Source organism: Candida pseudojiufengensis (genome assembly GCF_024610245.1).
Source record: "Candida pseudojiufengensis strain CBS 10847 chromosome Unknown scaffold27, whole genome shotgun sequence".
Classification (NCBI taxonomy): Eukaryota; Fungi; Ascomycota; class Pichiomycetes; order Serinales; family Debaryomycetaceae; genus Lodderomyces; species Lodderomyces pseudojiufengensis.
This window is the reverse complement of record NW_026261542.1, coordinates 1-21,238: the sequence shown is the minus strand read 5'-3', so window position 1 is coordinate 21,238 and position 21,238 is coordinate 1. Positions and strand designations below refer to the sequence as shown.

At 26.9% G+C, this 21,238-nt stretch overlaps 6 protein-coding genes across 6 annotated transcripts; 3 read left to right on the top strand and 3 right to left on the bottom strand. All coding sequences in view use genetic code 12, as the record gives it.

The window, feature by feature from the left end:
* Positions 1-2,390: 2,390 nt before the first annotated feature.
* On the bottom strand, positions 2,391-5,606 carry CHS8 (Chs8p; the record flags this gene model as incomplete). The annotated part of the gene is made up of 1 exon (XM_051760293.1): positions 2,391-5,606. One exon carries the CDS (start codon positions 5,604-5,606, stop codon positions 2,391-2,393), a length of 3,216 nt encoding a protein of 1,071 aa, XP_051611956.1.
* Positions 5,607-7,042: 1,436 nt separating this feature from the next.
* KGF55_005295 (uncharacterized protein) lies at positions 7,043-8,215 on the top strand (the record flags this gene model as incomplete). The annotated part of the gene is made up of 1 exon (XM_051760292.1): positions 7,043-8,215. One exon carries the CDS (start codon positions 7,043-7,045, stop codon positions 8,213-8,215), a length of 1,173 nt encoding a protein of 390 aa, XP_051611955.1.
* An 85-nt stretch (positions 8,216-8,300) lies between these two features.
* Positions 8,301-9,509, bottom strand: KGF55_005294 (RNA-binding protein; the record flags this gene model as incomplete). Its single annotated transcript, XM_051760291.1, has 1 exon — positions 8,301-9,509. The coding sequence occupies one exon, from the start codon at positions 9,507-9,509 to the stop codon at positions 8,301-8,303; it is 1,209 nt and encodes a 402-aa protein (XP_051611954.1).
* An 898-nt stretch (positions 9,510-10,407) lies between these two features.
* GEA2 (Arf family guanine nucleotide exchange factor) lies at positions 10,408-14,874 on the top strand (the record flags this gene model as incomplete). Its single annotated transcript, XM_051760290.1, has 1 exon — positions 10,408-14,874. One exon carries the CDS (start codon positions 10,408-10,410, stop codon positions 14,872-14,874), a length of 4,467 nt encoding a protein of 1,488 aa, XP_051611953.1.
* A 212-nt stretch (positions 14,875-15,086) lies between these two features.
* Positions 15,087-15,887, top strand: URA3 (orotidine-5'-phosphate decarboxylase; the record flags this gene model as incomplete). Its single annotated transcript, XM_051760289.1, has 1 exon — positions 15,087-15,887. One exon carries the CDS (start codon positions 15,087-15,089, stop codon positions 15,885-15,887), a length of 801 nt encoding a protein of 266 aa, XP_051611952.1.
* A 28-nt stretch (positions 15,888-15,915) lies between these two features.
* KGF55_005291 (uncharacterized protein) lies at positions 15,916-17,142 on the bottom strand (the record flags this gene model as incomplete). The annotated part of the gene is made up of 1 exon (XM_051760288.1): positions 15,916-17,142. The coding sequence occupies one exon, from the start codon at positions 17,140-17,142 to the stop codon at positions 15,916-15,918; it is 1,227 nt and encodes a 408-aa protein (XP_051611951.1).
* Positions 17,143-21,238: the final 4,096 nt, after the last annotated feature.

The window sequence follows — 21,238 nt, the reverse complement described above, 5'->3', positions numbered from 1 at the left end:
TATTTTTTTTGAGTAATACACACTATCCACACATACACTAAAGTAATTTATTAACAAATATTATAACCGATCGGATATAAAGTAGTAAATAAATTTATATAGACTTATCATAGACTAGTAAATATAATAAACTAATACCGCTAAAGTTTCAGAAATTTTTATATTTTTTTATCTCCATGATTTAATTAAATCGGGTTAATTGTCACACTTGTGCTTTATATTATTCTCCATTGATTTATATGAACTCTTTGTTTATCTTCTATCATGATTTGATCTTGATTCATTTGATTGATTTGTAAAAAAAAATTAGGTCTAAAACTTATTTTACACAAATGTTTCTTTGCAAAATTTTTTAAAAAAAAAATCTCCAAGTTTTTCATTTGTGTGATTTAAATTGTAGCCTCTTTCTCACTAATGAAAGTTTGATTAGAGGTCAGCCTGTGAATTACATTTCCAATCGATTGTGTATGATTTACAACTCACATATTACAATCTAGTTCTTTAAATTTGGTATCAAAAATATATTAACTCACTATATATTGTAACGTAGATACTGATACAAAGTTTGAATCTACACAAAAAAATAATGATCAACTTCGTTAGTTTTTGTTTCAGGTCCAATTTCTTTTTTTCTTAGAAATTTTCTTAGCTTTGGCAAAACAATTACTTAAGAGCCTGATATAGCTGGTTGGGTTGAGTTGATGTTTCAGAAATTTTAAAACCTCACCTATTATTTGTAACTTTTGTGTCGTTAAAAAAAAAAAAAATTTTCTCCCATACAAAACGTTCGTTCTCGGTTTTATAAATAAATCCTCTCGTTTACTTGACAAAACTAAAAAATTAATTAATCCGATTTGATAGATTTCTGTTATAAATTAGATTAACATTAGATATCTTCGGTTTCATATAATTGAAAGAATAGGGTAAAGTCAGAAACCCTAAATGATACAAAAAAAATTACATTACTAGACTATATTAGATAGTTAGAAGGATCAATACTCTTTCAAAAATAAAAATAAAAAGGTACACCCATTACCTAATATTAAAGCTGGATTTTTTTAACATAATAACTATTAGTCTAATGCTTTACATTTCTAGATTTTTAGGTTAGTAATATTTCGTATTTTAAATTCTTATAACCAGGTATTTTCAACAGTAATATATGTAACTATATCTTTTATAACTCTTATGCGGTTCAAAAAATTTTATACAGATCGGCTGGTTAAAAAATTAAATCTAGCCAGATAAAAATCTTATCTAATGAATAAAAATAGTTTTGGAAGAATTAATAATCATCAAAGAAGTATGATTTATTAAATGGCTAATCAATTAATTAATAAACTTTTTTTATTTCTATATGGAATAGTCTAGTATTTCAATTGATGTTATGTATGTACTCTGGTGTGTGTGCATAAGTACGTACGTACGTATGTTTTAAACTGTTATTTTAGCACACATGTTTATCCTGGGAAAAATATAATTTCAATATTGATTTACGTTTTCTCATACCGTATCAATTGATTGCTATTTTCTTTCATTTTCATCAACAGTAAATACTGGATTATTTATGACTATTATTAGATCTGATAAGATCTGTTGTTGTAACTAAGGGAGGAAATGAGCTAAGAATAATAGTAAAGAGAGTTTTAAAATTAGATTTGCTCTAGAGATTTTGGTCCATAAGAAAACCCTTATTGTTAACTTTTGATTTCTAAGCTTGTGTACCTGAGATCTCACACCCTATTGTAGTTATTGTATTTATTGTTTTATATACATTTAAATAAGTATTGGTTTCATTTCAGCCATAGATTGAAAATAGCCTTGTCTCTAACTTTGTATTATATCCTTAGTTTATTCTATCACTAATACTTTCTAAAACTAAGCACAGAATAGATATAATAAATTTCCATGGAATAGTTCGAACTATAACTAATCTCGGATCGTATCGTATTTGAATTGTAAGTTGATGGAAGTAATCTTGAAACGATAAGAAAATGACGTAATTACTCGCTAATTAATTTACAAATTGAAATTATAATAATTTGTTTTGTACTTACTTTATCAAACATATTGAGATTTATTATTTTATTATAGCACTCAGTGTTGAGATATTGATATGAAAATTGGATTGATGAGATAATTTCATGATCGGTTAAATTCGATTCATAAATTCTTATACAGAAATTCATCTGAACTCACTTGTTACTACTTTTTTTAAATAGATATCGAAAAAGAAAAAATTTAATTACAGTAAATTTGCATGTAAATTGATCATACTTTAGTCTAACAGGTGTAGAATTACATACAAGATTTGAAAGATTATGGAATCTCTAATAGATAATGAATTGTAATACATTCATGCTATACAGTCATGCACTTCTCATAAACTTTCATACTTCAACTTCTTTATTTAAATTTTTTTGCAACTGCTTCTTCTTATTTTTCCTATTTTTAATTTTCCATTTTAATGGTCTAAATCCATTACCAATCAAATAAATTAAACAACCAAAAAATCTAAAAATTGCTAACCCAGCAACAATCCATAATATAATAGTTAAAAAAATTTCAGAATTTGCAATTATTGAACCATCTTTATTTATAGTTATATGATTTGTTAAAATATTTATACCACCATTTTCTAATACTATTAAAATTAATATGGAATTTGTTAACATCCATATTAATACTGTTATTGTTCTAATAAATGCATAATATGAATCATCTTTTAATTTATGATTTATAATAGGTTTTTTCTCTTGTGATGCTAAAGTTGTCTTTAGGTAGTTAATCTTGTTTAAATAATTTTCATTTGTAATTTCATTAATTTCTGGTGCAATCATTAATATTTTATCTTTATTATTACCTATAGTTTTTATATTACCTAAATTTTTGGCATTTTCATTCCCTTTTGTACCCCAAGAAACATCATGAATATTACATATTGAATAAATATTTAAAACATTAATATATGTTGGAGATAATAAAATATATTGAATAAATGAAGTAAACATAAAACTTGGTTCTCCATATAATAATGAACCAATAAAATATAATAAATAAGTTGATAACATTGATATTACTAAATCTCTAAATTTTGAATTTTGAAAAATCATTATAATTTTAAAATCACTTTTGTGGGCATCTAATATTGAATTTATTGTATGAATTGCTAAAAATATTGCTGAAAATAACATATAAATCATCATAATTGCAAATATATAACTTATAATTAAATAAAATTTTTTTGTACCTCTTGGAGTGTTTCCAAATGATAAAACAAAAGTACATACAATACAACCAATATAAAACCATAAAAATATAATAGCTAATATTTTACCAATTGCAAAATTCATATCAACTGCTCCTAAATTAGCAGTTAAAATTCTAAATACTAAAAAAAATGAACTTAATGAAAACCATGATACTAATATTGTAATTAATTGATAATAAAATTCAAATTGTAAAAATAATTTTCTACCCAAAGAATGATTTGATTTCCATATTTTGGTCCAATGTACAATAGCATAAGTTGCTGCAAAAAGGGATCCATTCAACCATCTTCTTCTTTGTAATATAAATTCATCTATTGATTCTGGTACATCAGTTTCTGCTTTTGCTTCTTTAACATATCTTAATTTATAATTATTATTTTTTTTAGCAATTAATTCAAAACATAATATTCTATCTTCTGCTAAATACATATTTGATGTAAAAATACCAGAATCTTTAAAATTTCTTTCTTTAATTTCTTTTTCATCATCTGAATCTGAATCTTCATCTTCATTTGATGTTATACTATGTAAATATTCTCCTTTAAAATATTTTTCCAATGGACCTTTCCCATTAACATTTAATAATGCTTCATATCTATAAGCACTAAAAGCACCAGGTAATACACTAATAAATCCAAATACTGATTCCATTGGTTTATCTAATATATTTGAAATTTTATATTCAAAATTTTGTGCTGCAACAAGAGGATTCATTAATAATTTTTTATTTTCTCCTAAACTTACTTTCATTTCTCCACATGCTCCTGCAACAGTTGGATCTTGAAAATTTTTCCATAAATGATAAAAAGCATCCTTAGCAGGTTTTGTACCAACATCTAATAACATTATGATTTTAGGATTTAAAATTGGTGCAAATGCTTGAAAACACCAACGATGACTATTAATCTTTTTAGAATTTGTTTCCTTCAAACAGAAAATAAATTGAACAGGCATTGAATTTGTTGATAAATGTACATGATCATTTATAGTATCTATTCCAACAGTTGAAGTATATTCATAAATATGAGCTTTTACTGATTTATCATTAATTTTAGATTTTGCATAACCATCTTGAAATATTCCAAAAGTTGATAATAAAATTTCAGTTCTTTTATTTAATTGTAATCTACCATCACTTATAATACAAACAACAATTTTTTTCCAAGAATTTTCACCCCATTTTAAATTTGATCTATTTTGTAAATCTTTTATATTTTCAAAAACTCCCTTAAGAGTTTTAGCTAATAATATTTCATCTTCATTATACATTGTTATACAAACCATTATTTCTGTTTGACGGGTGGGTTTATATAATTCTTGACGTAAATTATAATTAAATTTTATATAATTTGATGGACCACATGTTGCTGCAGTATATCTCATAAATTTCATTTCTCTACTTGTATCTAAATCATTAATGTTCTTACCAAATGTATCTAATAAAGCTTTGGGGATTGGTGCATCAATTATATAGTTTCCATTAATTAATTTTGCCTTTTTTATGGTTTTGGTATATTTTAAATTTTTTAAATTAATTAAATCATCATCAAATGTTATTGTTGAACCTCTACTTTTTGTTTTCTTGATAGTACCACCACTTCTTCTTAAACTACCATTATTAAATTTAATTGATTTCTTTTTTGATAATATTGTCGCTTTTCTAAATAAATCTGGATCTTCATTTGGATCAATTTCACCTAATGAAAATAAATCATCTTCATCATTATCGTTATTTTCATCAAGAAAATCATCATCATCTCCTTCATAATTAGCATCTTCTAATGGATTTATCATATAATCATCTCCCGTAAAAAATTTATTATTACCAGTATTGCTATGATTATATAATTTATCAGTAATTGATGAAGAATTTGAATTTTCATAATCAAATTCATAAAAATCATTATTATTTTTCAAATTTGAATTATAAATTATAGGAGGATAACTTAATTTTTCATTATATTCATGGCTGCTGTCATTTTCACCAAATGTGACAGTTTTTGTACGTTTTGGAAAATTATATTGATTATCATAATCTTTATAAAATTCATCATCTGAATCTGATTCTTGATATATATTTTTTGTTAATGTATTTAAAGATGATGATTTTTTTGAATTTGATGAATTTGATGATGATGTTGTAGTTAGTGAGTATTTGTGATTTAAATTGTTGAATGGAGGATTAGTAGAGCCAAAGGATGGAGGGTTATAGGTTAAATTATTTGTACTTAGGAATGGATTTGCTGTAGCTGTATTGTTGTGAAAGTTGTGGTTGTCACCAAATAAGTCATCCTCTTCTTCTTCTGATAAATCATTGAATGGATCATTAGACATGTTTAGCTCTTTTGATATTAGGTGTTAAATGTGAATATGAAGTGAAACTTTAAAAAATGCAATAAATGTGGTATTAGTGAAAAATGCAAGTACAATCAAGTTATGATAAATAAAAATTGAGTGAAATTGATGATCCAATTGATTGAATTTTGAAATTGAAGAAATGTTAATGAATTGAAAATAAAATATAAAATTAAACTTTCACCAATATCTGAAGGATGGAATTTACAACTCTTGATTAAATATAGATCCAGTTTGAAAGTATAAAATGATGAATGAATAATAGCTATCACAATTATATCTATAAAGCGATGAAGTATGATTGAATATTCTAAATGTCTAATATTATTTATTTCATCTAATGAAAGAAGCAAACTTCTCGTGATGATTCAATGATTTTATTATAAATCATATTTCTCCTTATTTTTCAATTTATTCAATTTGTGTATTTGTGAGCTTCTTCATATTTAAAAATAGAATTTCTTGTGTTTGTATTGTAATGTGATACGTAAGTATTTATGTTTTTAATTAATCTAAATTTGGTAACAAGTTTTGATCTTTTATATAATTATCTTTTTATATACAGGTCTACATACATAAGAGATATCAAGGGTACTTACAATAATTAAGGTACAAATTGATCATTATTTTAGGTAAAAAATATATCATCATCATCAATCCATTCAAATGTGTCATAAGATCCAACTACAAACAAGCACTTGAATGTTCTCATGAAAGAACATGGTAGATTTTGAGACTTAAGAATATTTAAATGTGAAGTTATCAATTACTTTGGAACTACTTACCATGATAAAATCCTTTCTTTAAATTCTTCCTTCTACTGTTTGATTAGTCAAGTAGATTCTTGAGTTACCACAGAATACAAAATATTTAATTAGCAAGTACTAGGCCAATGGGTTTGATATCTAGAATCCGATGGGAATCAATCAATACATTAGCCCAACAATAAATACTCTAACAAAGAACTAAGAGAAAAAAGTATTAGACCAAATGGTATCTATCGTAGATCAATTGATCTTTGAGAGCTAAGATTTGTATTTCTATGTTTGATAATTCAATTGAATTGACATTATGGAAAGTGTATTAAATCTTACAAAATAACCCTCTTTAAATAGTGATATCTTCTTTTCTTATTAGAAACTCTTAAAATAGGGATATTTTCTCCTACTATAAAAAACCTCTTTAATCAGTAAAATAGCTTCTCATGGAAATACCTCTTCCAACCGTACTGTTTTTCTTATCAAAACCCTCTTTAGTGATAATACTGATATCTTCAATAACCCTCTTTAAATCGCAATCATCTCATAAAAAACCTCCGAGAATCAAAATTATAATACTCAAAGATTTATGAATTGAATTTTAAGCAACCAATATATTTGCAACCAGTTTATTTGATAATAATACAATACAACAAGATGCTACTACCGAATTGTTCAAAACCAAATTTTAAAACTAAAATAATAATAACCAAACACATAAAATATTACTCTACTACTTATAATCAATTAATACAAAATTCAGTTGAAAATATAAATCAAATTCTTGAAAAAAATGATAGATCATCATATATATTATCAAGATATATACCAGAACCTGCAAGAAATACATTTATGGCAATAAGAGCATTTAATTTAGAAATTAATAAAATAAATGAAGGTGGATTAAATCAACAATCAATTGCTTCTAAAGCTTCAAAACAAATGTCACAAACTTTAGGAATGTCAACAAGTGATTTAAAATTTAAATTTTGGAGTGATTTATTGTTGAGAGTGTTTACCGATAACAACAGCACTTCAGATTTAGGTGAACCAATTGCTATATTATTAAGAGATGCATTAAATCAAAATTTAAATCTTGATATTACATATTTTCAAAAATTTTTACAAACAAGAAGATCTTTCATAAAGAATAATGCTTCATTTATGAATACAAATGAAATTTGTAGTTATGGAGAAGGTACTTATTCTCAATTAAATTATTTAACTCAAAATTTATTATTATCACCACAAATTTCACCATCTTCAATAAAACTATTAGAAAATTCAACCCAGTTACAATCAAATATAATTGATATTGCTGCTCATATTGGTCAAGCTACTGCCATAGCATCAATGATACAAGGTTTAAAATATTATGCAACTTCAAGAAATCAAATTACTTTACCAATAGATTTAATGAATAATGAAAATTTATCACAAGAATCAATTTTAAAATTATTTAATGGTTCAATTCTGGATGAAGAAGAAATTAATGAAATAAAAGATAAATTAAAACAAGTTGTATATAATACTGCAATAGTAGCAAATGATCATATATTAACAGCACAAAAGAAACTACAAGATTTTAAATTGGAAGTACCGAATGTTGTTAGCAGCTCAAATGACTTGAAATTACAAAAATTTTCCAAAAATTGGAAAGGTAAAATACCAGATTCAATTTTCACTCCTCTTATGATTTGTATACCAACAAATTTATTTTTAAAAAAATTAGAAAAAAATGATTTTGATATTTTAAATTTAAATTTTCAACAACCTGAATGGAGATTAGCTTGGATTTCATTTAAAGATTATTATCAAAGAAAAATATAAATTAGGGAATTTTGGTTGGTTTGAGTCTACAAAAATTCGAATCTTGTAAATAGATTTATTACTTACTGGACTGTTCATGAATTATTTATTTTTCAACTTCATTTCGTATATAAACTTTATTTACACTTTTATTAAGTATTTTAGTTGGTCTGGTTTTATTGTCTTTAATTTGTTCTTGTTTTGTTCGATCATTTTTAGAATTATTGTTTTCTACTTTCGTAGTATTATTTTCTTTTACTTGTTTAGTATTATTGTTATCATTTATCTTTTTGCGATTCCTTATTCTTTTTGGTTTAACTTGTTCATTATCTCCTTTATTTGAGTCTTTTGAGTTGGTTTGACTTTGTTCTTTCATAGAATTTGTCTCTGATTTTAGTTTCGTATTAATATCACTTTGTTTATTTTTCAGTTTATTCTTTTTTATTGCAGCTTCTTTCTTCTTTGAGCTTTCCTTGTTATCTTTCTGATTGGAATTAATTTCATCATCTTCTTGTTTAATATTTTCTTTAACATCTTTCTTTTTCAATTCATTACTTTTATCTGTTTTCTCTTCCCCTTTAACATTTTTCTTCTTGGTTTGTTTTTGTTTCTTTTTATTTGAATTTGTCAATGAATCTATTTTATTAACTTCTGTTTTTTGCTTTTTTGGTAATGAATTAGAAATTTTAAGTAAATCAAATTCTCCAATATGATTATTTAAAAATGTTAAGAATTTCTTATAGATTTCATCATTCTCCAAACTCATATTTTCTTTGTTGTTATTGTTATTGTTAATTGTTTGATTCTGTTTATTACTATTGTGTTGTTCATAATTTTTCCTTTCATCAATCATTTTATTATATATACATTTTTCAATTATTGGAATTAAACAATCTTTTTCATCTTCAAATGATTTATTTAAACAAAATTTTATAAATTCTTCTAAATCATTTAAATTATTAAATTCTAAATAAGCTCTGCTATAATAAGGAATTTCAAAAGAATTTTTTGGATATGAACCTTTTATATAATAAAATTTTAAAATTTTAGTTGCATGATATGGATATATATTTGCTAATTGATTTAAAAATTTATCTTGAGTTAATGATGGTGGTAATAATCGTATTATAAGTTTAGTTTTTTGTTGTCCTTGTTGAAATTGTTTTTTTGAATATTTTGAGCTACTTGATAATGATGATGATGATGATGATAATGATGAGGTATTTGATACTTTTTTCCTTAATGATCTATTATTTGGTTTATTTGATAATGTAGTTGGTATTGAATTGTTTCTATTTGGTGCAACTGAAGCCATTTTAAGTAGCCAATTCTGTTGATCTCTAGTGTCTTTATTCTTGTTTAAATCAATTTGAATAATGCTTTTGGTTAAAATTCACTTTAATTATTACATCATGTTAATTTTTAAATTTTTCAGACAGATTTATCTAATAGATTAAACTAAGTTATTAAGTACATTAAACAAAAAGAATAGATAGGTCTACTTATACGAAACAATGGTTCTGATGAAAACGTCAGAATATATTCATGGGTTACACATTGATGAATCATGATTATCCAGTTAATCTCAGAGATCATGATGGTTCTGAGAGCATATTAAAGTCGAAATTCTATGTACTGTTATAGTTTTTTTTCCAATGCAACGTATTCTTTACAAGAACTTATCCAAAAATATCTAAGTTGACTTGATTAAAATAGTTTGGAGACAAAACACTTAATTCTTGTATACTTCTATTGCTCTAAGACTTATAACAGTTTGGTTTTATATGTTGTTCAATGAATAAATATGAGGCTAATGTGGTAGCTACTTACTAGTAATACAATTTTAAATTTGACAGATTTATCACTTCTTGATACAACGAAATTCTAAGTAAATTTATTCTGATCTTTAACAATCTTATAATCAAATATTATATAAATTCAAGCTTACATAACCAATCTAACCAATCTAACCAATCTAACTAGAATCATATTTACCTAATTGGAGTATTCGAATTGGTAATTACAATTGGTACTTGTTAACACATTACTACTATATTGAATCAACTAATAATTCATAAATATTTAGAAGTTTGATAAAAAGTTAGTGTGGAGAATTGTTTTCGAAGAGATTATTTTAAAGTATCATTTACATCATCATCAAATTTCAACCTTTTGACTCAACATTTACATCAAAACAGAAATCAACGATTCAAATGTCACATAAGATTAACGGAATACTATCTAATAATCATGGTGTGCGTAATGGAAGAATTGTTAGTGTTGATCCTATTACTTTAGTCATTAACGAATGTATGATAATGGTATCAGCCATGAGGAGGTCAAATAAATGGTCACAAGGTGGAGTTGCAAGTCTTTTGAATGCAAGTGAACTTTTTGGAGGAAATGATGATGGAGATGGTTTTTCCAATAGTTTAGGAATATCTTCAATATTAAATAATCATAATATTTTGTCTGATAAAAGTTTTGATTCAAATGGTTCAAGTAACAATAATAGACCAATTCAAGGTAATCCTTTATTATCATCATTTTTACAATTAAGAACAATTCTTACTGATTCCAAAAATATATATGATATTGATAGTTTAACTTTACTACAACCTTTTTTGTTGGTTATTAAATCATCTACCACATCAGGATATGTTACAGGATTATCATTAAATGCAGTTTCAAAATTTTTGACTTATGATATTATATCAATTAATTCCAAAAATCTTCAACATTCATTAATTCAAATAGTTTCTGCATTAACTCATTGTCGATTTGAAGCTGCCGATCAAAATTCAGATGATGCTGTATTACTCAAAGTTTTGAGGTTGATGGAAAAACTTATGGAAAGTCAACTTTCAAGTTTATTTTCAAATGAGAGTGTATCAGAAATAGTACAAACTTGTTTATCATTAGCATGTAATAAAAAGAGAAGTGAAGTACTACGAAGAGCAGCTGAAATGACAATGATGTCAATAACTATGGAGATCTTTACCAGACTACGAGAAATTGATTTAGATAAGGAAACAGCTGATGATTTAAGAACAAATTTTTCAAACACAAAATTACCAGAGGATATAATTGGAGGAACTGCTGCAATAGAAATTAATGATAAAAATGTTTCAACAGAAAATTTAGTTTCTGATAATTCTTCTTCAAGGAATCTGTTTGAACAAGTTGATGAAGAATTTGGAATAATTTGCATAAATGAATTCTTGGGAATACTTGTTTCTATAATATCTCCTTCAAATCAATATCAACATATGGAGAGCACAAGAGTTTTTGCATTATCTCTTATAAATACAGCTGTTGAAGTTGCTGGTTCAGAAATACCTAAGCATTCATCACTTTTAACAATGATTGCAGACCCAGTATCAAAACATATTTTGCAAATAATTACAACTACTGAATCCGTAACACTTTTAAGAGCTGCTTTACAATTGTTTTCAACCATTTCAATAATTTTAGGAGATCAACTTAAACCTCAATTTGAATTATCTGTTTCATTAATTATTCAAACCCTAACACCAGAAGTTAAAAAGATAAAAAGAGATCAAATGACAAAACCAAAAAATAACAATATAAACAAATCACCAATTGTGAAAGAACTTTTACTTGAATCATTAAGTTTATTGTGGACTAGATCTCCATCATTTTTCACTCAACTTTATATCGATTATGATTGTAATTTTGACAAGTCAGATTTAGCAGAAAATATAATTTCATTCTTATGTAAATTATCATTACCAGAATCTGCTAAACTTACTACTCATAATGTTCCCCCATTATGTTTGGAAGGAGTTTTATCATTTGTAGTTGGAGTTAATGAAAGGGCAAAAAATTTAAATTATGACAATAAAAGAGCTAAAAAGAATAAATATATTCAAAGAAAAATGAAGAAAACTGCATTTATTAAATGTACAGAATTATTAAATAAGGATCCTAATGAGGGGATTAGATTATTAGCCAAAGAGAAATTCATACTGGATGATAATATTGATGATTTAGCAAATTTCTTTTTTTCAAAAGCAGGTAGATTAAATAAAAAAATGTTGGGTGAATATTTAGCTAAACCCAAAAATGCTGATCTTTTAGAGAAATTTATAAATTTATTTGAATTTGAAAATTTAAGAGTTGATGAAGCTTTAAGAGTATTATTAAAAGCATTTAGATTACCAGGAGAGTCTCAACAAATTGAACGAATAGTCGAAAAATTTGCAGAAGTTTATGTTTCATGTCAAGAAAAAAGTAACGAGAATAGAAGACTTAGTGGTAGTAGTCCTAAAAAAGGATCTGATACGGTTGATGTTGAATTAGAACCAGTTAAACCAGATAAAGATTCCGTATTTATTTTATCGTACTCAATCATCATGTTAAATACAGACTTACATAATCCTCAAGTTAAAAGACAAATGCTTTTAGAAGATTATAAAAGAAATCTTAGAGGAGTTAATAATGGTAAGGATTTTCCAGAATGGTATCTTTCAAAAATATATTCATCAATTAAAGATCGTGAAATTATAATGCCGGAAGAGCACCATGGAACAGATAAATGGTTTGATGATGTTTGGCACAATCTTATATCGACCCAAGATTTCAAACAAACAAATGTTGTTGAAGATGATGATTTAGTTGAATTTTATGAATTTGATAAATTCTTTTTTGAGTCAGTTGTTGAAAAAGTTATTAGTACTATCATGAATGTTTACAACCATGCGTCTGATGATCATGTTGTTACCAGATTGATGTCATCTATCGATAAAGTCGTTAACATTTGTTTAAAATATGATTTAGATAGTTCTGTTGATGATGTGATTAACAAACTTATCAAATTTAGTACATTATCCAAATCCCCTATCAAAAAAGTACAAACTGATGATAATATTAGAGATGAAATCCCTATTACTCAAATCAAAGTGGAAAATAAAGAAGATGATGTTTATGTAAGTGATTTAGCTGTGTGGTTCGGAAGAAATTTTAAAGCTCAATTAGCTGCAGTCATGTTGTTTAGATTACTAAGGAAAAGTAAATGCAAAATAACCAAATCTTGGAATAAAGTCGTTGAAGTAATATTACACTTATTTGAAAATTGTTTAGTCGATCCAAATATTTTTATTGAATTTCAGAAAAAAGTTCAACTTGGTCAATTAAATAAAGTTCCACCAATATTTGTCATTAAAAATACAAAATCTTTAAATAATTCTGGATTATTATCCACCTTCTCATCGTTTTTGAAAGGTTATTCTGAGGATCCACCAGAACCATCAGATGCTGAAATTGAAGCGACATTATCATCAATGGATTGTATTAAATCATTGAATATAGCGAATGTATTTGTAACTGTTTCCAAAAGTGAATCGAGGAATTTAGATAAATTCATAAAAATGTTACTTATGGGTTTACCAAAATATGATGATAAAACGAAAAGATTTTATGAAACTGAAACATTATTTATTTTGGAGGCTTGTGTTTGTTTTTGTTTATTATTGAATGAACAAAGTATAATGTTACATGTTTTGCCATTTTTGAACCCCAAAAACATTAGCGAAAAGAATCAAGTAAGATTAACGGCATATAAATTATTAATTTTAAGATATTGTGAAGATTATTCTGAATTGATAGAAACAATAAAGTCAATCACTTCGTTTGAAAAGGAGCTTATAGGTAAACAAGGCGGACAAATTGTGCAACCATTGCTCTCACTATTAGATGATGACGCATGGAGTTGTAAGAAATTATTGTCTGAAGAAGAATATTGGAACACATTAAGATTTTTAGGTTCTTTACAAGTGTATGCATTTGATATAGTTCCATTTCTTGAAGGATTTATTGTTAATGCTAAAGATGAAATAAGCCCAACCAATTTTGTCTATATATTAGCATTGTTGGATGAAATATCATCATTGGGTGCAATTGGATCACAGTTTGAACAAGAAAATCAAAATTTAGGTAATAGTAAGAAAATTGACAGTGTTTATTACAGAGATGTCATATCATTATCCAAAAAGTCCATTGAATTAACAACTATATTAACGCAAAAATCAAAGGAGAAAGAAGAGTACAAAGAAAAGGACTTAACAATTTATGCAATTCAAGCTCTTGGTCACCAATGTTTTAATCCATGTAGAGAGATAAGAGAGTTTGCAATTAAAGCATTAAGATCTTCAACTCTTTCAATTGAATTTGATCAAAGCAAGTTTTTGAATGGTTTATATACTGCTAGTTTGTTTCCATTATTCAAGGAGTTATCAAAACCTGAAGTTTTTCAAAAGGGTTCTAACGGATTTGATGCAACTCAGAATGAAGTATTTTCAGTTATGTGTAAAGTGTTATTGAAAAATTTAGATAAATTGGATAGTGAAACTATTAAAGAAATTTGGTTTGAAATTTTAAAGAATTTTGAAAATTTTAAAGAGAATAATGGTAACTTTTTAAAAGCTGAACAATTTGAATCAAATGCAGAAAGTATCAAGAATCTATTGCTTGTATTGGAAACTAATGGAATACTTGTTGAGAAAAATGATGAATTTTATACAAAAACTTGGAAGAAGATTGATGAACTTTTCCCGCTTTTAAGTAAAGAGCTTAAGCCTGAAAAAAATTTGAAAGAACCTGAACATTCTAAAAATACCAATTCCAATTTTAAAGATAGTGAGAAGAAGGACGCTAATTAATAGATTTGTATTGAACCTGTAAAATAATTACAAGCCGGTCAGTTAGCTTAAACTAGTATTTCATCTCTTTATTTTCGCTTCATTTCAAACATACTTACTACAAATGATTTTTGTGTTTTTAAGTAATGAAAAAAAATATTCGAGGTCAACCATGATGGATATCAACTATCTCCCGGTGACGATTTAAATTTAAATTCAATATTTCAAACACGATGAGCTATACAAAATCTTATGGTGAAAGATCTAGAGCGAGCCAATGTGCCGTTACTAAAAAATTGTTTCAAATTATTGAACAAAAACAATCAAATTTATGTGCTTCAATAGATGTTAGAACCACCAAAGAATTACTAGAATTAATTGAAAAATTAGGTCCATATATATGTTTAGTCAAGACTCATATAGATATAATAGATGATTTTACATATGAGGGAACTGTGATACCGTTGGTTGAGTTGTCCAAACAGCATAATTTCATGATTTTTGAGGATAGAAAATTTGCTGATATTGGCAATACGGTAAAAAATCAATACGTAGGTGGGGTATATAAAATAGCTCTTTGGGCAGACATTACAAATGCGCATGGTGTAACTGGTGCTGGTGTTGTTCAAGGCTTAAAAAGTGGAGCAAATGAAACAACAAATAAACCTAGAGGTTTACTTATGTTAGCTGAGCTTTCATCAAAGGGTTCCTTAGCTTATGGAGAATATTCACAAAAAACAGTGGAGATAGCTAAATCTGACAAAGAATTTGTAATGGGATTTATAGCGCAGAATCATATGAAAGGAGAGGATGAAGGGTTTGATTGGGTTATAATGACTCCAGGTGTAGGATTAGATGATAAGGGAGATAATTTGGGACAACAATATCGTACTGTTGATGAAGTTGTAGCTAATGGTACTGATATCATAATTGTTGGAAGAGGATTATTTGGAAAAGGAAGAGACCCCGTAGAACAAGGGAAAAGATATAAAGAAGCTGGTTGGAATGCTTATTTAAAAAGAATTGGGAAATGAAAAAGTCTATATTCTTTATGTACAAGTCTTATGGATCTAATGATTCATATTCTTCAAAATTATCAGCAAGTCTTGTTCTTGTAATTTCAAAAACCAATAGAGCTATGGACGTAGCTGGGATAGTTGACAAAGCATTTCGTACAAAACCACTATATGCAGCTTTAAACCAAGTTACTTTTGCTCTTTTTTTCATTCGTATGACTTGATTAATTGTGTCGATATATGAATTGTAATATAATTTAAAAAAAGGTTTGTGTTGCCTATTTGATGCATTATATACATCTAAAGCTTCTAGTCTTGATAAATGTATTTTTTGTATTTTAGTGATTGGATATTGAATAGCTAACAATGCAAATGCTGCTGAAGCTCCAGCTATCAAAACAAATGTCGTTTTCAAAATTCTATCAGACCTATATCTTTCTAACTTCTCCAATTTGGCATCAGTTTGTTCCTCATTCCAGTGAAAAACTTTTTGTAAATGACTTTTGATTTTATCTTCTTGTAGTCTATAAAACTTTAAAATTTTATAAGTAATATTATAACCTTGAGTTTTGACAGTTTCAAAAGTTGAAAAATAAAATGCAAATCCGAAACTTTCTTTTATAAACGAAAATCCATATCCTGCAAATACTCCAACAAATCCAATTTGTTTTAGTTTGTTTATACCAAATTGCCATAAGTTTTGATGAGTTCCATCTAAAATTTCAGATATTGTCAGTCGATTGTAAATGCCATCTACAGCAGCAGCTGCTAAAGATTGGGCAGCGCCTGCTGTAAAACCTGCTCTCCATGTATCTATGGGAGAGTACCAATTAAATTCACCTCTTCCTTTCCCTCGTTTTTTCTGGTAATGATCTAAACTCGTTAAATATACACCGTAAAGTATGATACCAGTGGCGGAATTAAAAATCAAGGGTGGAAGAATTTGATCAGGTATAAATTTGAGGCCCTCCTTTCGTACCACATTATATAACATTGCTATGGAGGAATGAGTTCTAAATTTGTATGGCTTTTTATCTATATTGTCTAACTTGTTTGCATAAGCCCTAACGTATGCCATATAGTCGAATCTTGAAGGTCGAAATAATTTTACTGGAGTTCTTAAGTAAAATGCCTGAAATTGATATATTAAAGCTCGAATACCGGCTGATGATACAGAAATGGCTTGATTACTTGATACATTCTCTTGATGCGTGTGATTATGTGTCGCTATTGATTCATTCCATATGGTTTTTGGAGCATAGTAATTTATCATAATATGATTGCATTTATTATCTTATTATTGGTATTCTTTATTGGTACATGAAATATCATTACAACGAACTGACAATAGGATAAGGTCAAGGTGTTTGTAAATATTAATAGAATTTTTTTTACTTCAAATATTGACATTGTAAATTTCGAACAAGATTGGGTGAGAGCGAATAAGTAAACGAATATATTATTCAGAGTTTCAAGTTTGAGCTTAATTTAATAAATTCAGTTGAACTTGTAAAGAAGAAAGAAGAAGATTCTTTAAATCTTTGTCGAATTCCTTCATAGGTGATTCCACAAATAATACTATCCTCTGTTGTTGTTCTTCGAAATATGTTTTAACAAGAAAACCCTTTCGCAATTAAGCTAACTATCAAGACACACAGAGTCAATGAAAACATCATAACACCAGATTGTCGTCTTCTAACAATGAACTGTCAAGTACAAAGCACATTGAACAAATTGTAGGATGTAAATTTCCAAAATGAAATGTGGAAGACGATTCCAGTATTGAACAATAAGCATGATCATAAAATTTCAACAAGTCTAACTTTGAAACAAAATGCTCAACCAAGACGTCATATATATCCTGATCTTTTCAATTATTGAAATAGTAAGTGAAGTCTAGGTCTTTACTAAATGATGTTTTCATCACCAATAGAATACGATTTAAAAATAAGTAAGTGTGGTTGAGATACTATATAAAATGTGATGAAACAAAAGGAATTAGGGGGTTTGAGCTAACTCACATAGTTATTTCTATTCAAATCTTGGTTGTAGATGGACAGTCTGAATCGTCTATTGATTTGTTTAATGGCTAACCCAACTTTCTTCTTATTTTGATGAAAATATTCAGAATTTGATTTCGCTAAAATACCACATCTGGTAGTACTACGCACGACGTAAACTTCATCATTTTTTATTCCAGGTCGTACCCAAGAAATTCAAAACTTACTAAACCATTTAACAATAATAAAAGTAAAATATAAAGTTTTACCTAATACTAATAATATTTAGAAAGTCTTCGGCTAGTGTTTTACAAGTCCTTTTGACAACTTTTGTTTTGTTAAAAAAATCACTTATTTGTTTCTGGGGTTTCGTTACTGTTTTTTATATTGTTGTTTTATTCACATTTACAAGAACACTCATTTACACCTGAAACAAATCCTCATGAATGTACGTGGTATAATTTAAACAAAGCTGTCAATGGTCAATTGGGCCTAAAGGACATGAAGCTTATGTATATGTGAATATGGCCAAAGCACGTACGAGGTTTAAAGAATAGCTGGATACAACTTGAGATGTTTTTTTATTTATTTGATTTTCTCTTACATTATTTTTCGCTTCCTCTGCACTCGATTTTCAATTTTTTGTTGGTATTTACAAGCAAGATCATTGAGCTGACTTAGTTCATAACGTCATCAGTTTGGAAGATATGATCTTGAAAGAAGTTTACTTGCAATCTATGGTCTGATTATACTATAATCTCGCGCTTCAATATAAACTTTATTAGTTTCTTCCATATTTTTGAAGATTGCTGCGAAAATCAGTGTATTAGAATTTTGCTGCAAATTTTTTCAAAATTTTAAGATAAATGAACCAATTTTGGTCCGCATTATTTTTAAAACTTCATAATTCTATTTTCTCATTGTTTCTGATTAACAACATAAGCTTTAATTGTGATTATTAAGTTGTGCTGAGTTAAAAAATGGATATCAAACAAGATGTTTCAAAAGTTATAATTTTTTAATTAAAATTTCTCATATTATTGGTTATTAAATAAAAAGTGCGTGACGCAAATGTTGTGTCTCAATTTAAAAAGCCCAGACATACAAAGAAAGTAAGAATAAATCATCATCAACACAAATAAGTGTTGTTGATAAATTTAATGAAAAGATAACTACGGTCATTATAGTCAAAGTTTTAATAAGAATTCATGCATTAATGTATTGAATGTGGGTTATCGATAAACCTCAATTCAGCTCAGAGCTAGTATTTCATTCAATAAACTTGTACAAAATACATATTTGAAGCGGACAACAATGCTAACAAACGTCAAAGACCATCAAAACAAAAGGGTTTTCTTCTTTTTAAAACTCACATCAAAGGAAGTATGAATGCATCACAAGATTTTTGTATCGTCAAATCTACAAAATCTTAACAATAAGCAATATCGGCGTATCTCGAGTATGGATCGAACGGCAAATTATTTAAAATTCCATCAATTTTAAATTGATTGATAAGGAATGATAATAACCAAACAAATCATGTTTTGAGCAAAGTTTTTGAGAAATTGACTTATATCATCACTAGAAGACTTTTCATAAGTTATGAAGTATGTATGCTACAACAATTGAATTTATACAAACAAACTAATTATTTGTTTTAAGCTCAAATTATTTTAAAATGCTAAACAATACCTGAAAAATTAATGCAATTCAGACTCTGGACAACAGTCGAATTTATTTAATCGATTCACCAATGATTGAGAATTAATGATATTTGTAATAGGAAGGATAAGGGTATTTTTATGAAAAAAATTAAAATAATAATTTTTCCTGGTTTTGAATTCTTGTTTCATGTATGTTATCAATCATTTGGAGATGGTGACTTAAATTAAAGGTAGAGTCTCAACATATTATTTTATTACGTTCATTAATGAGAGTGAGTTAATGCTGGCTTGAGACTAGAATTAAATTTATATTTTTAAGTTGCGACAAGTGTGACTTAAGGAGATTAAAATATGGTCTAACTTCATCAAAGGGAGAGAATGCTTATCTTAAGTTGAGCTCACTATATTAATGAAGTTTATTGGTAAATCATCCGTTCAATGCGTCTGTGTCGTATCATTGGGAGTGCACAAGATTGTGAAGTTACCTTCAGCCAAACTATTCAATGTTGATTAATAATAGAATCTTCAAATTATTTACACATGCAAGATTAAAGATTAAACTGGATAGGTGAAGTTCTCGTATCGTGTTAGAATTCCAGATTAGATTCAAATTAGCATTTGATTAAAAAATTGATCGATATGGCTGAAATCTAGATAATTCTATACTCAACTTGGTTTTGTTGGAATTTTGCTTTTGCTTTTGTTTTAGTTTCAGTTTCAGTTTTCTTATTTGTTTTTCGTTTGGTTTTGTTCAATTGAGAAGTTACTACTTTCTGTTTTTGAAGTTTTGCTGATATTCATCTAATTAGTTAATTCATATATGAAGACTAAATTTTATCATTACTCAGAAGTGAAGGAAAGAAAGGTTTAATTTTTAAGTATTTGGAAGTGTGTCTCAAACAGCTTTGATGTTGCACTAAACCTTTTTATGGAACACCAGGCTACGGTGATGTTAACACTACTTGTGCTTTTTACATCAATTAACGAAATTTGTTGGTATTTCATTAGCTCAAGTGTCAAAGTATGGAAATATATGGTAACATTGAAGGTAAATTGGTAGTGCGCAGAATGTTAACTAAAGTACTTTAATCTTGCATAAGAAGCAACACCATCATAGATCAAAACTAATAATTGATTATCCATCAGAATGAATATCAATGTTTTTTATATGGTATTCCAAAACTCCAAGGATGGAACCATTGCTTGCTCAAATTTGTTGAACCATTTTGCTCAGAATCAAAAATACTTAACATTTTACACCAAATACCCCCAAAACTTTTTACATCACTGTATCATTTGGATTAGTGTAATGGTAACTAGTGTCTAGCAAAGAAATTAAATGATCATTTGGAAGTTATTAAGGATCAAGTTGATTAATTATGATCACTAACAAATAATTATATGTAAAACGTAAATTTACACAAAAACCAAAATTGAAAGAGAGAATCACAAAACCTTAATTAAGACAAGCATTTCAGAAAAATAAAAGTATAGAGAAAATCAACTTTTTATTCCCATTCAATATTACACTTACTTCTCCAAATTATAACTTTAAATCAATTTCAAAACCTTAATATAATTTTACAATTCATCAAATAAATAACTAAAATCAATTATTTTTATTCAATAAATTCAATTTAATACTTTATTAACAAAAACAAAAAAAAAAACAAAAAGCTTCAATTTATTAGGTGTTTCAAAACTA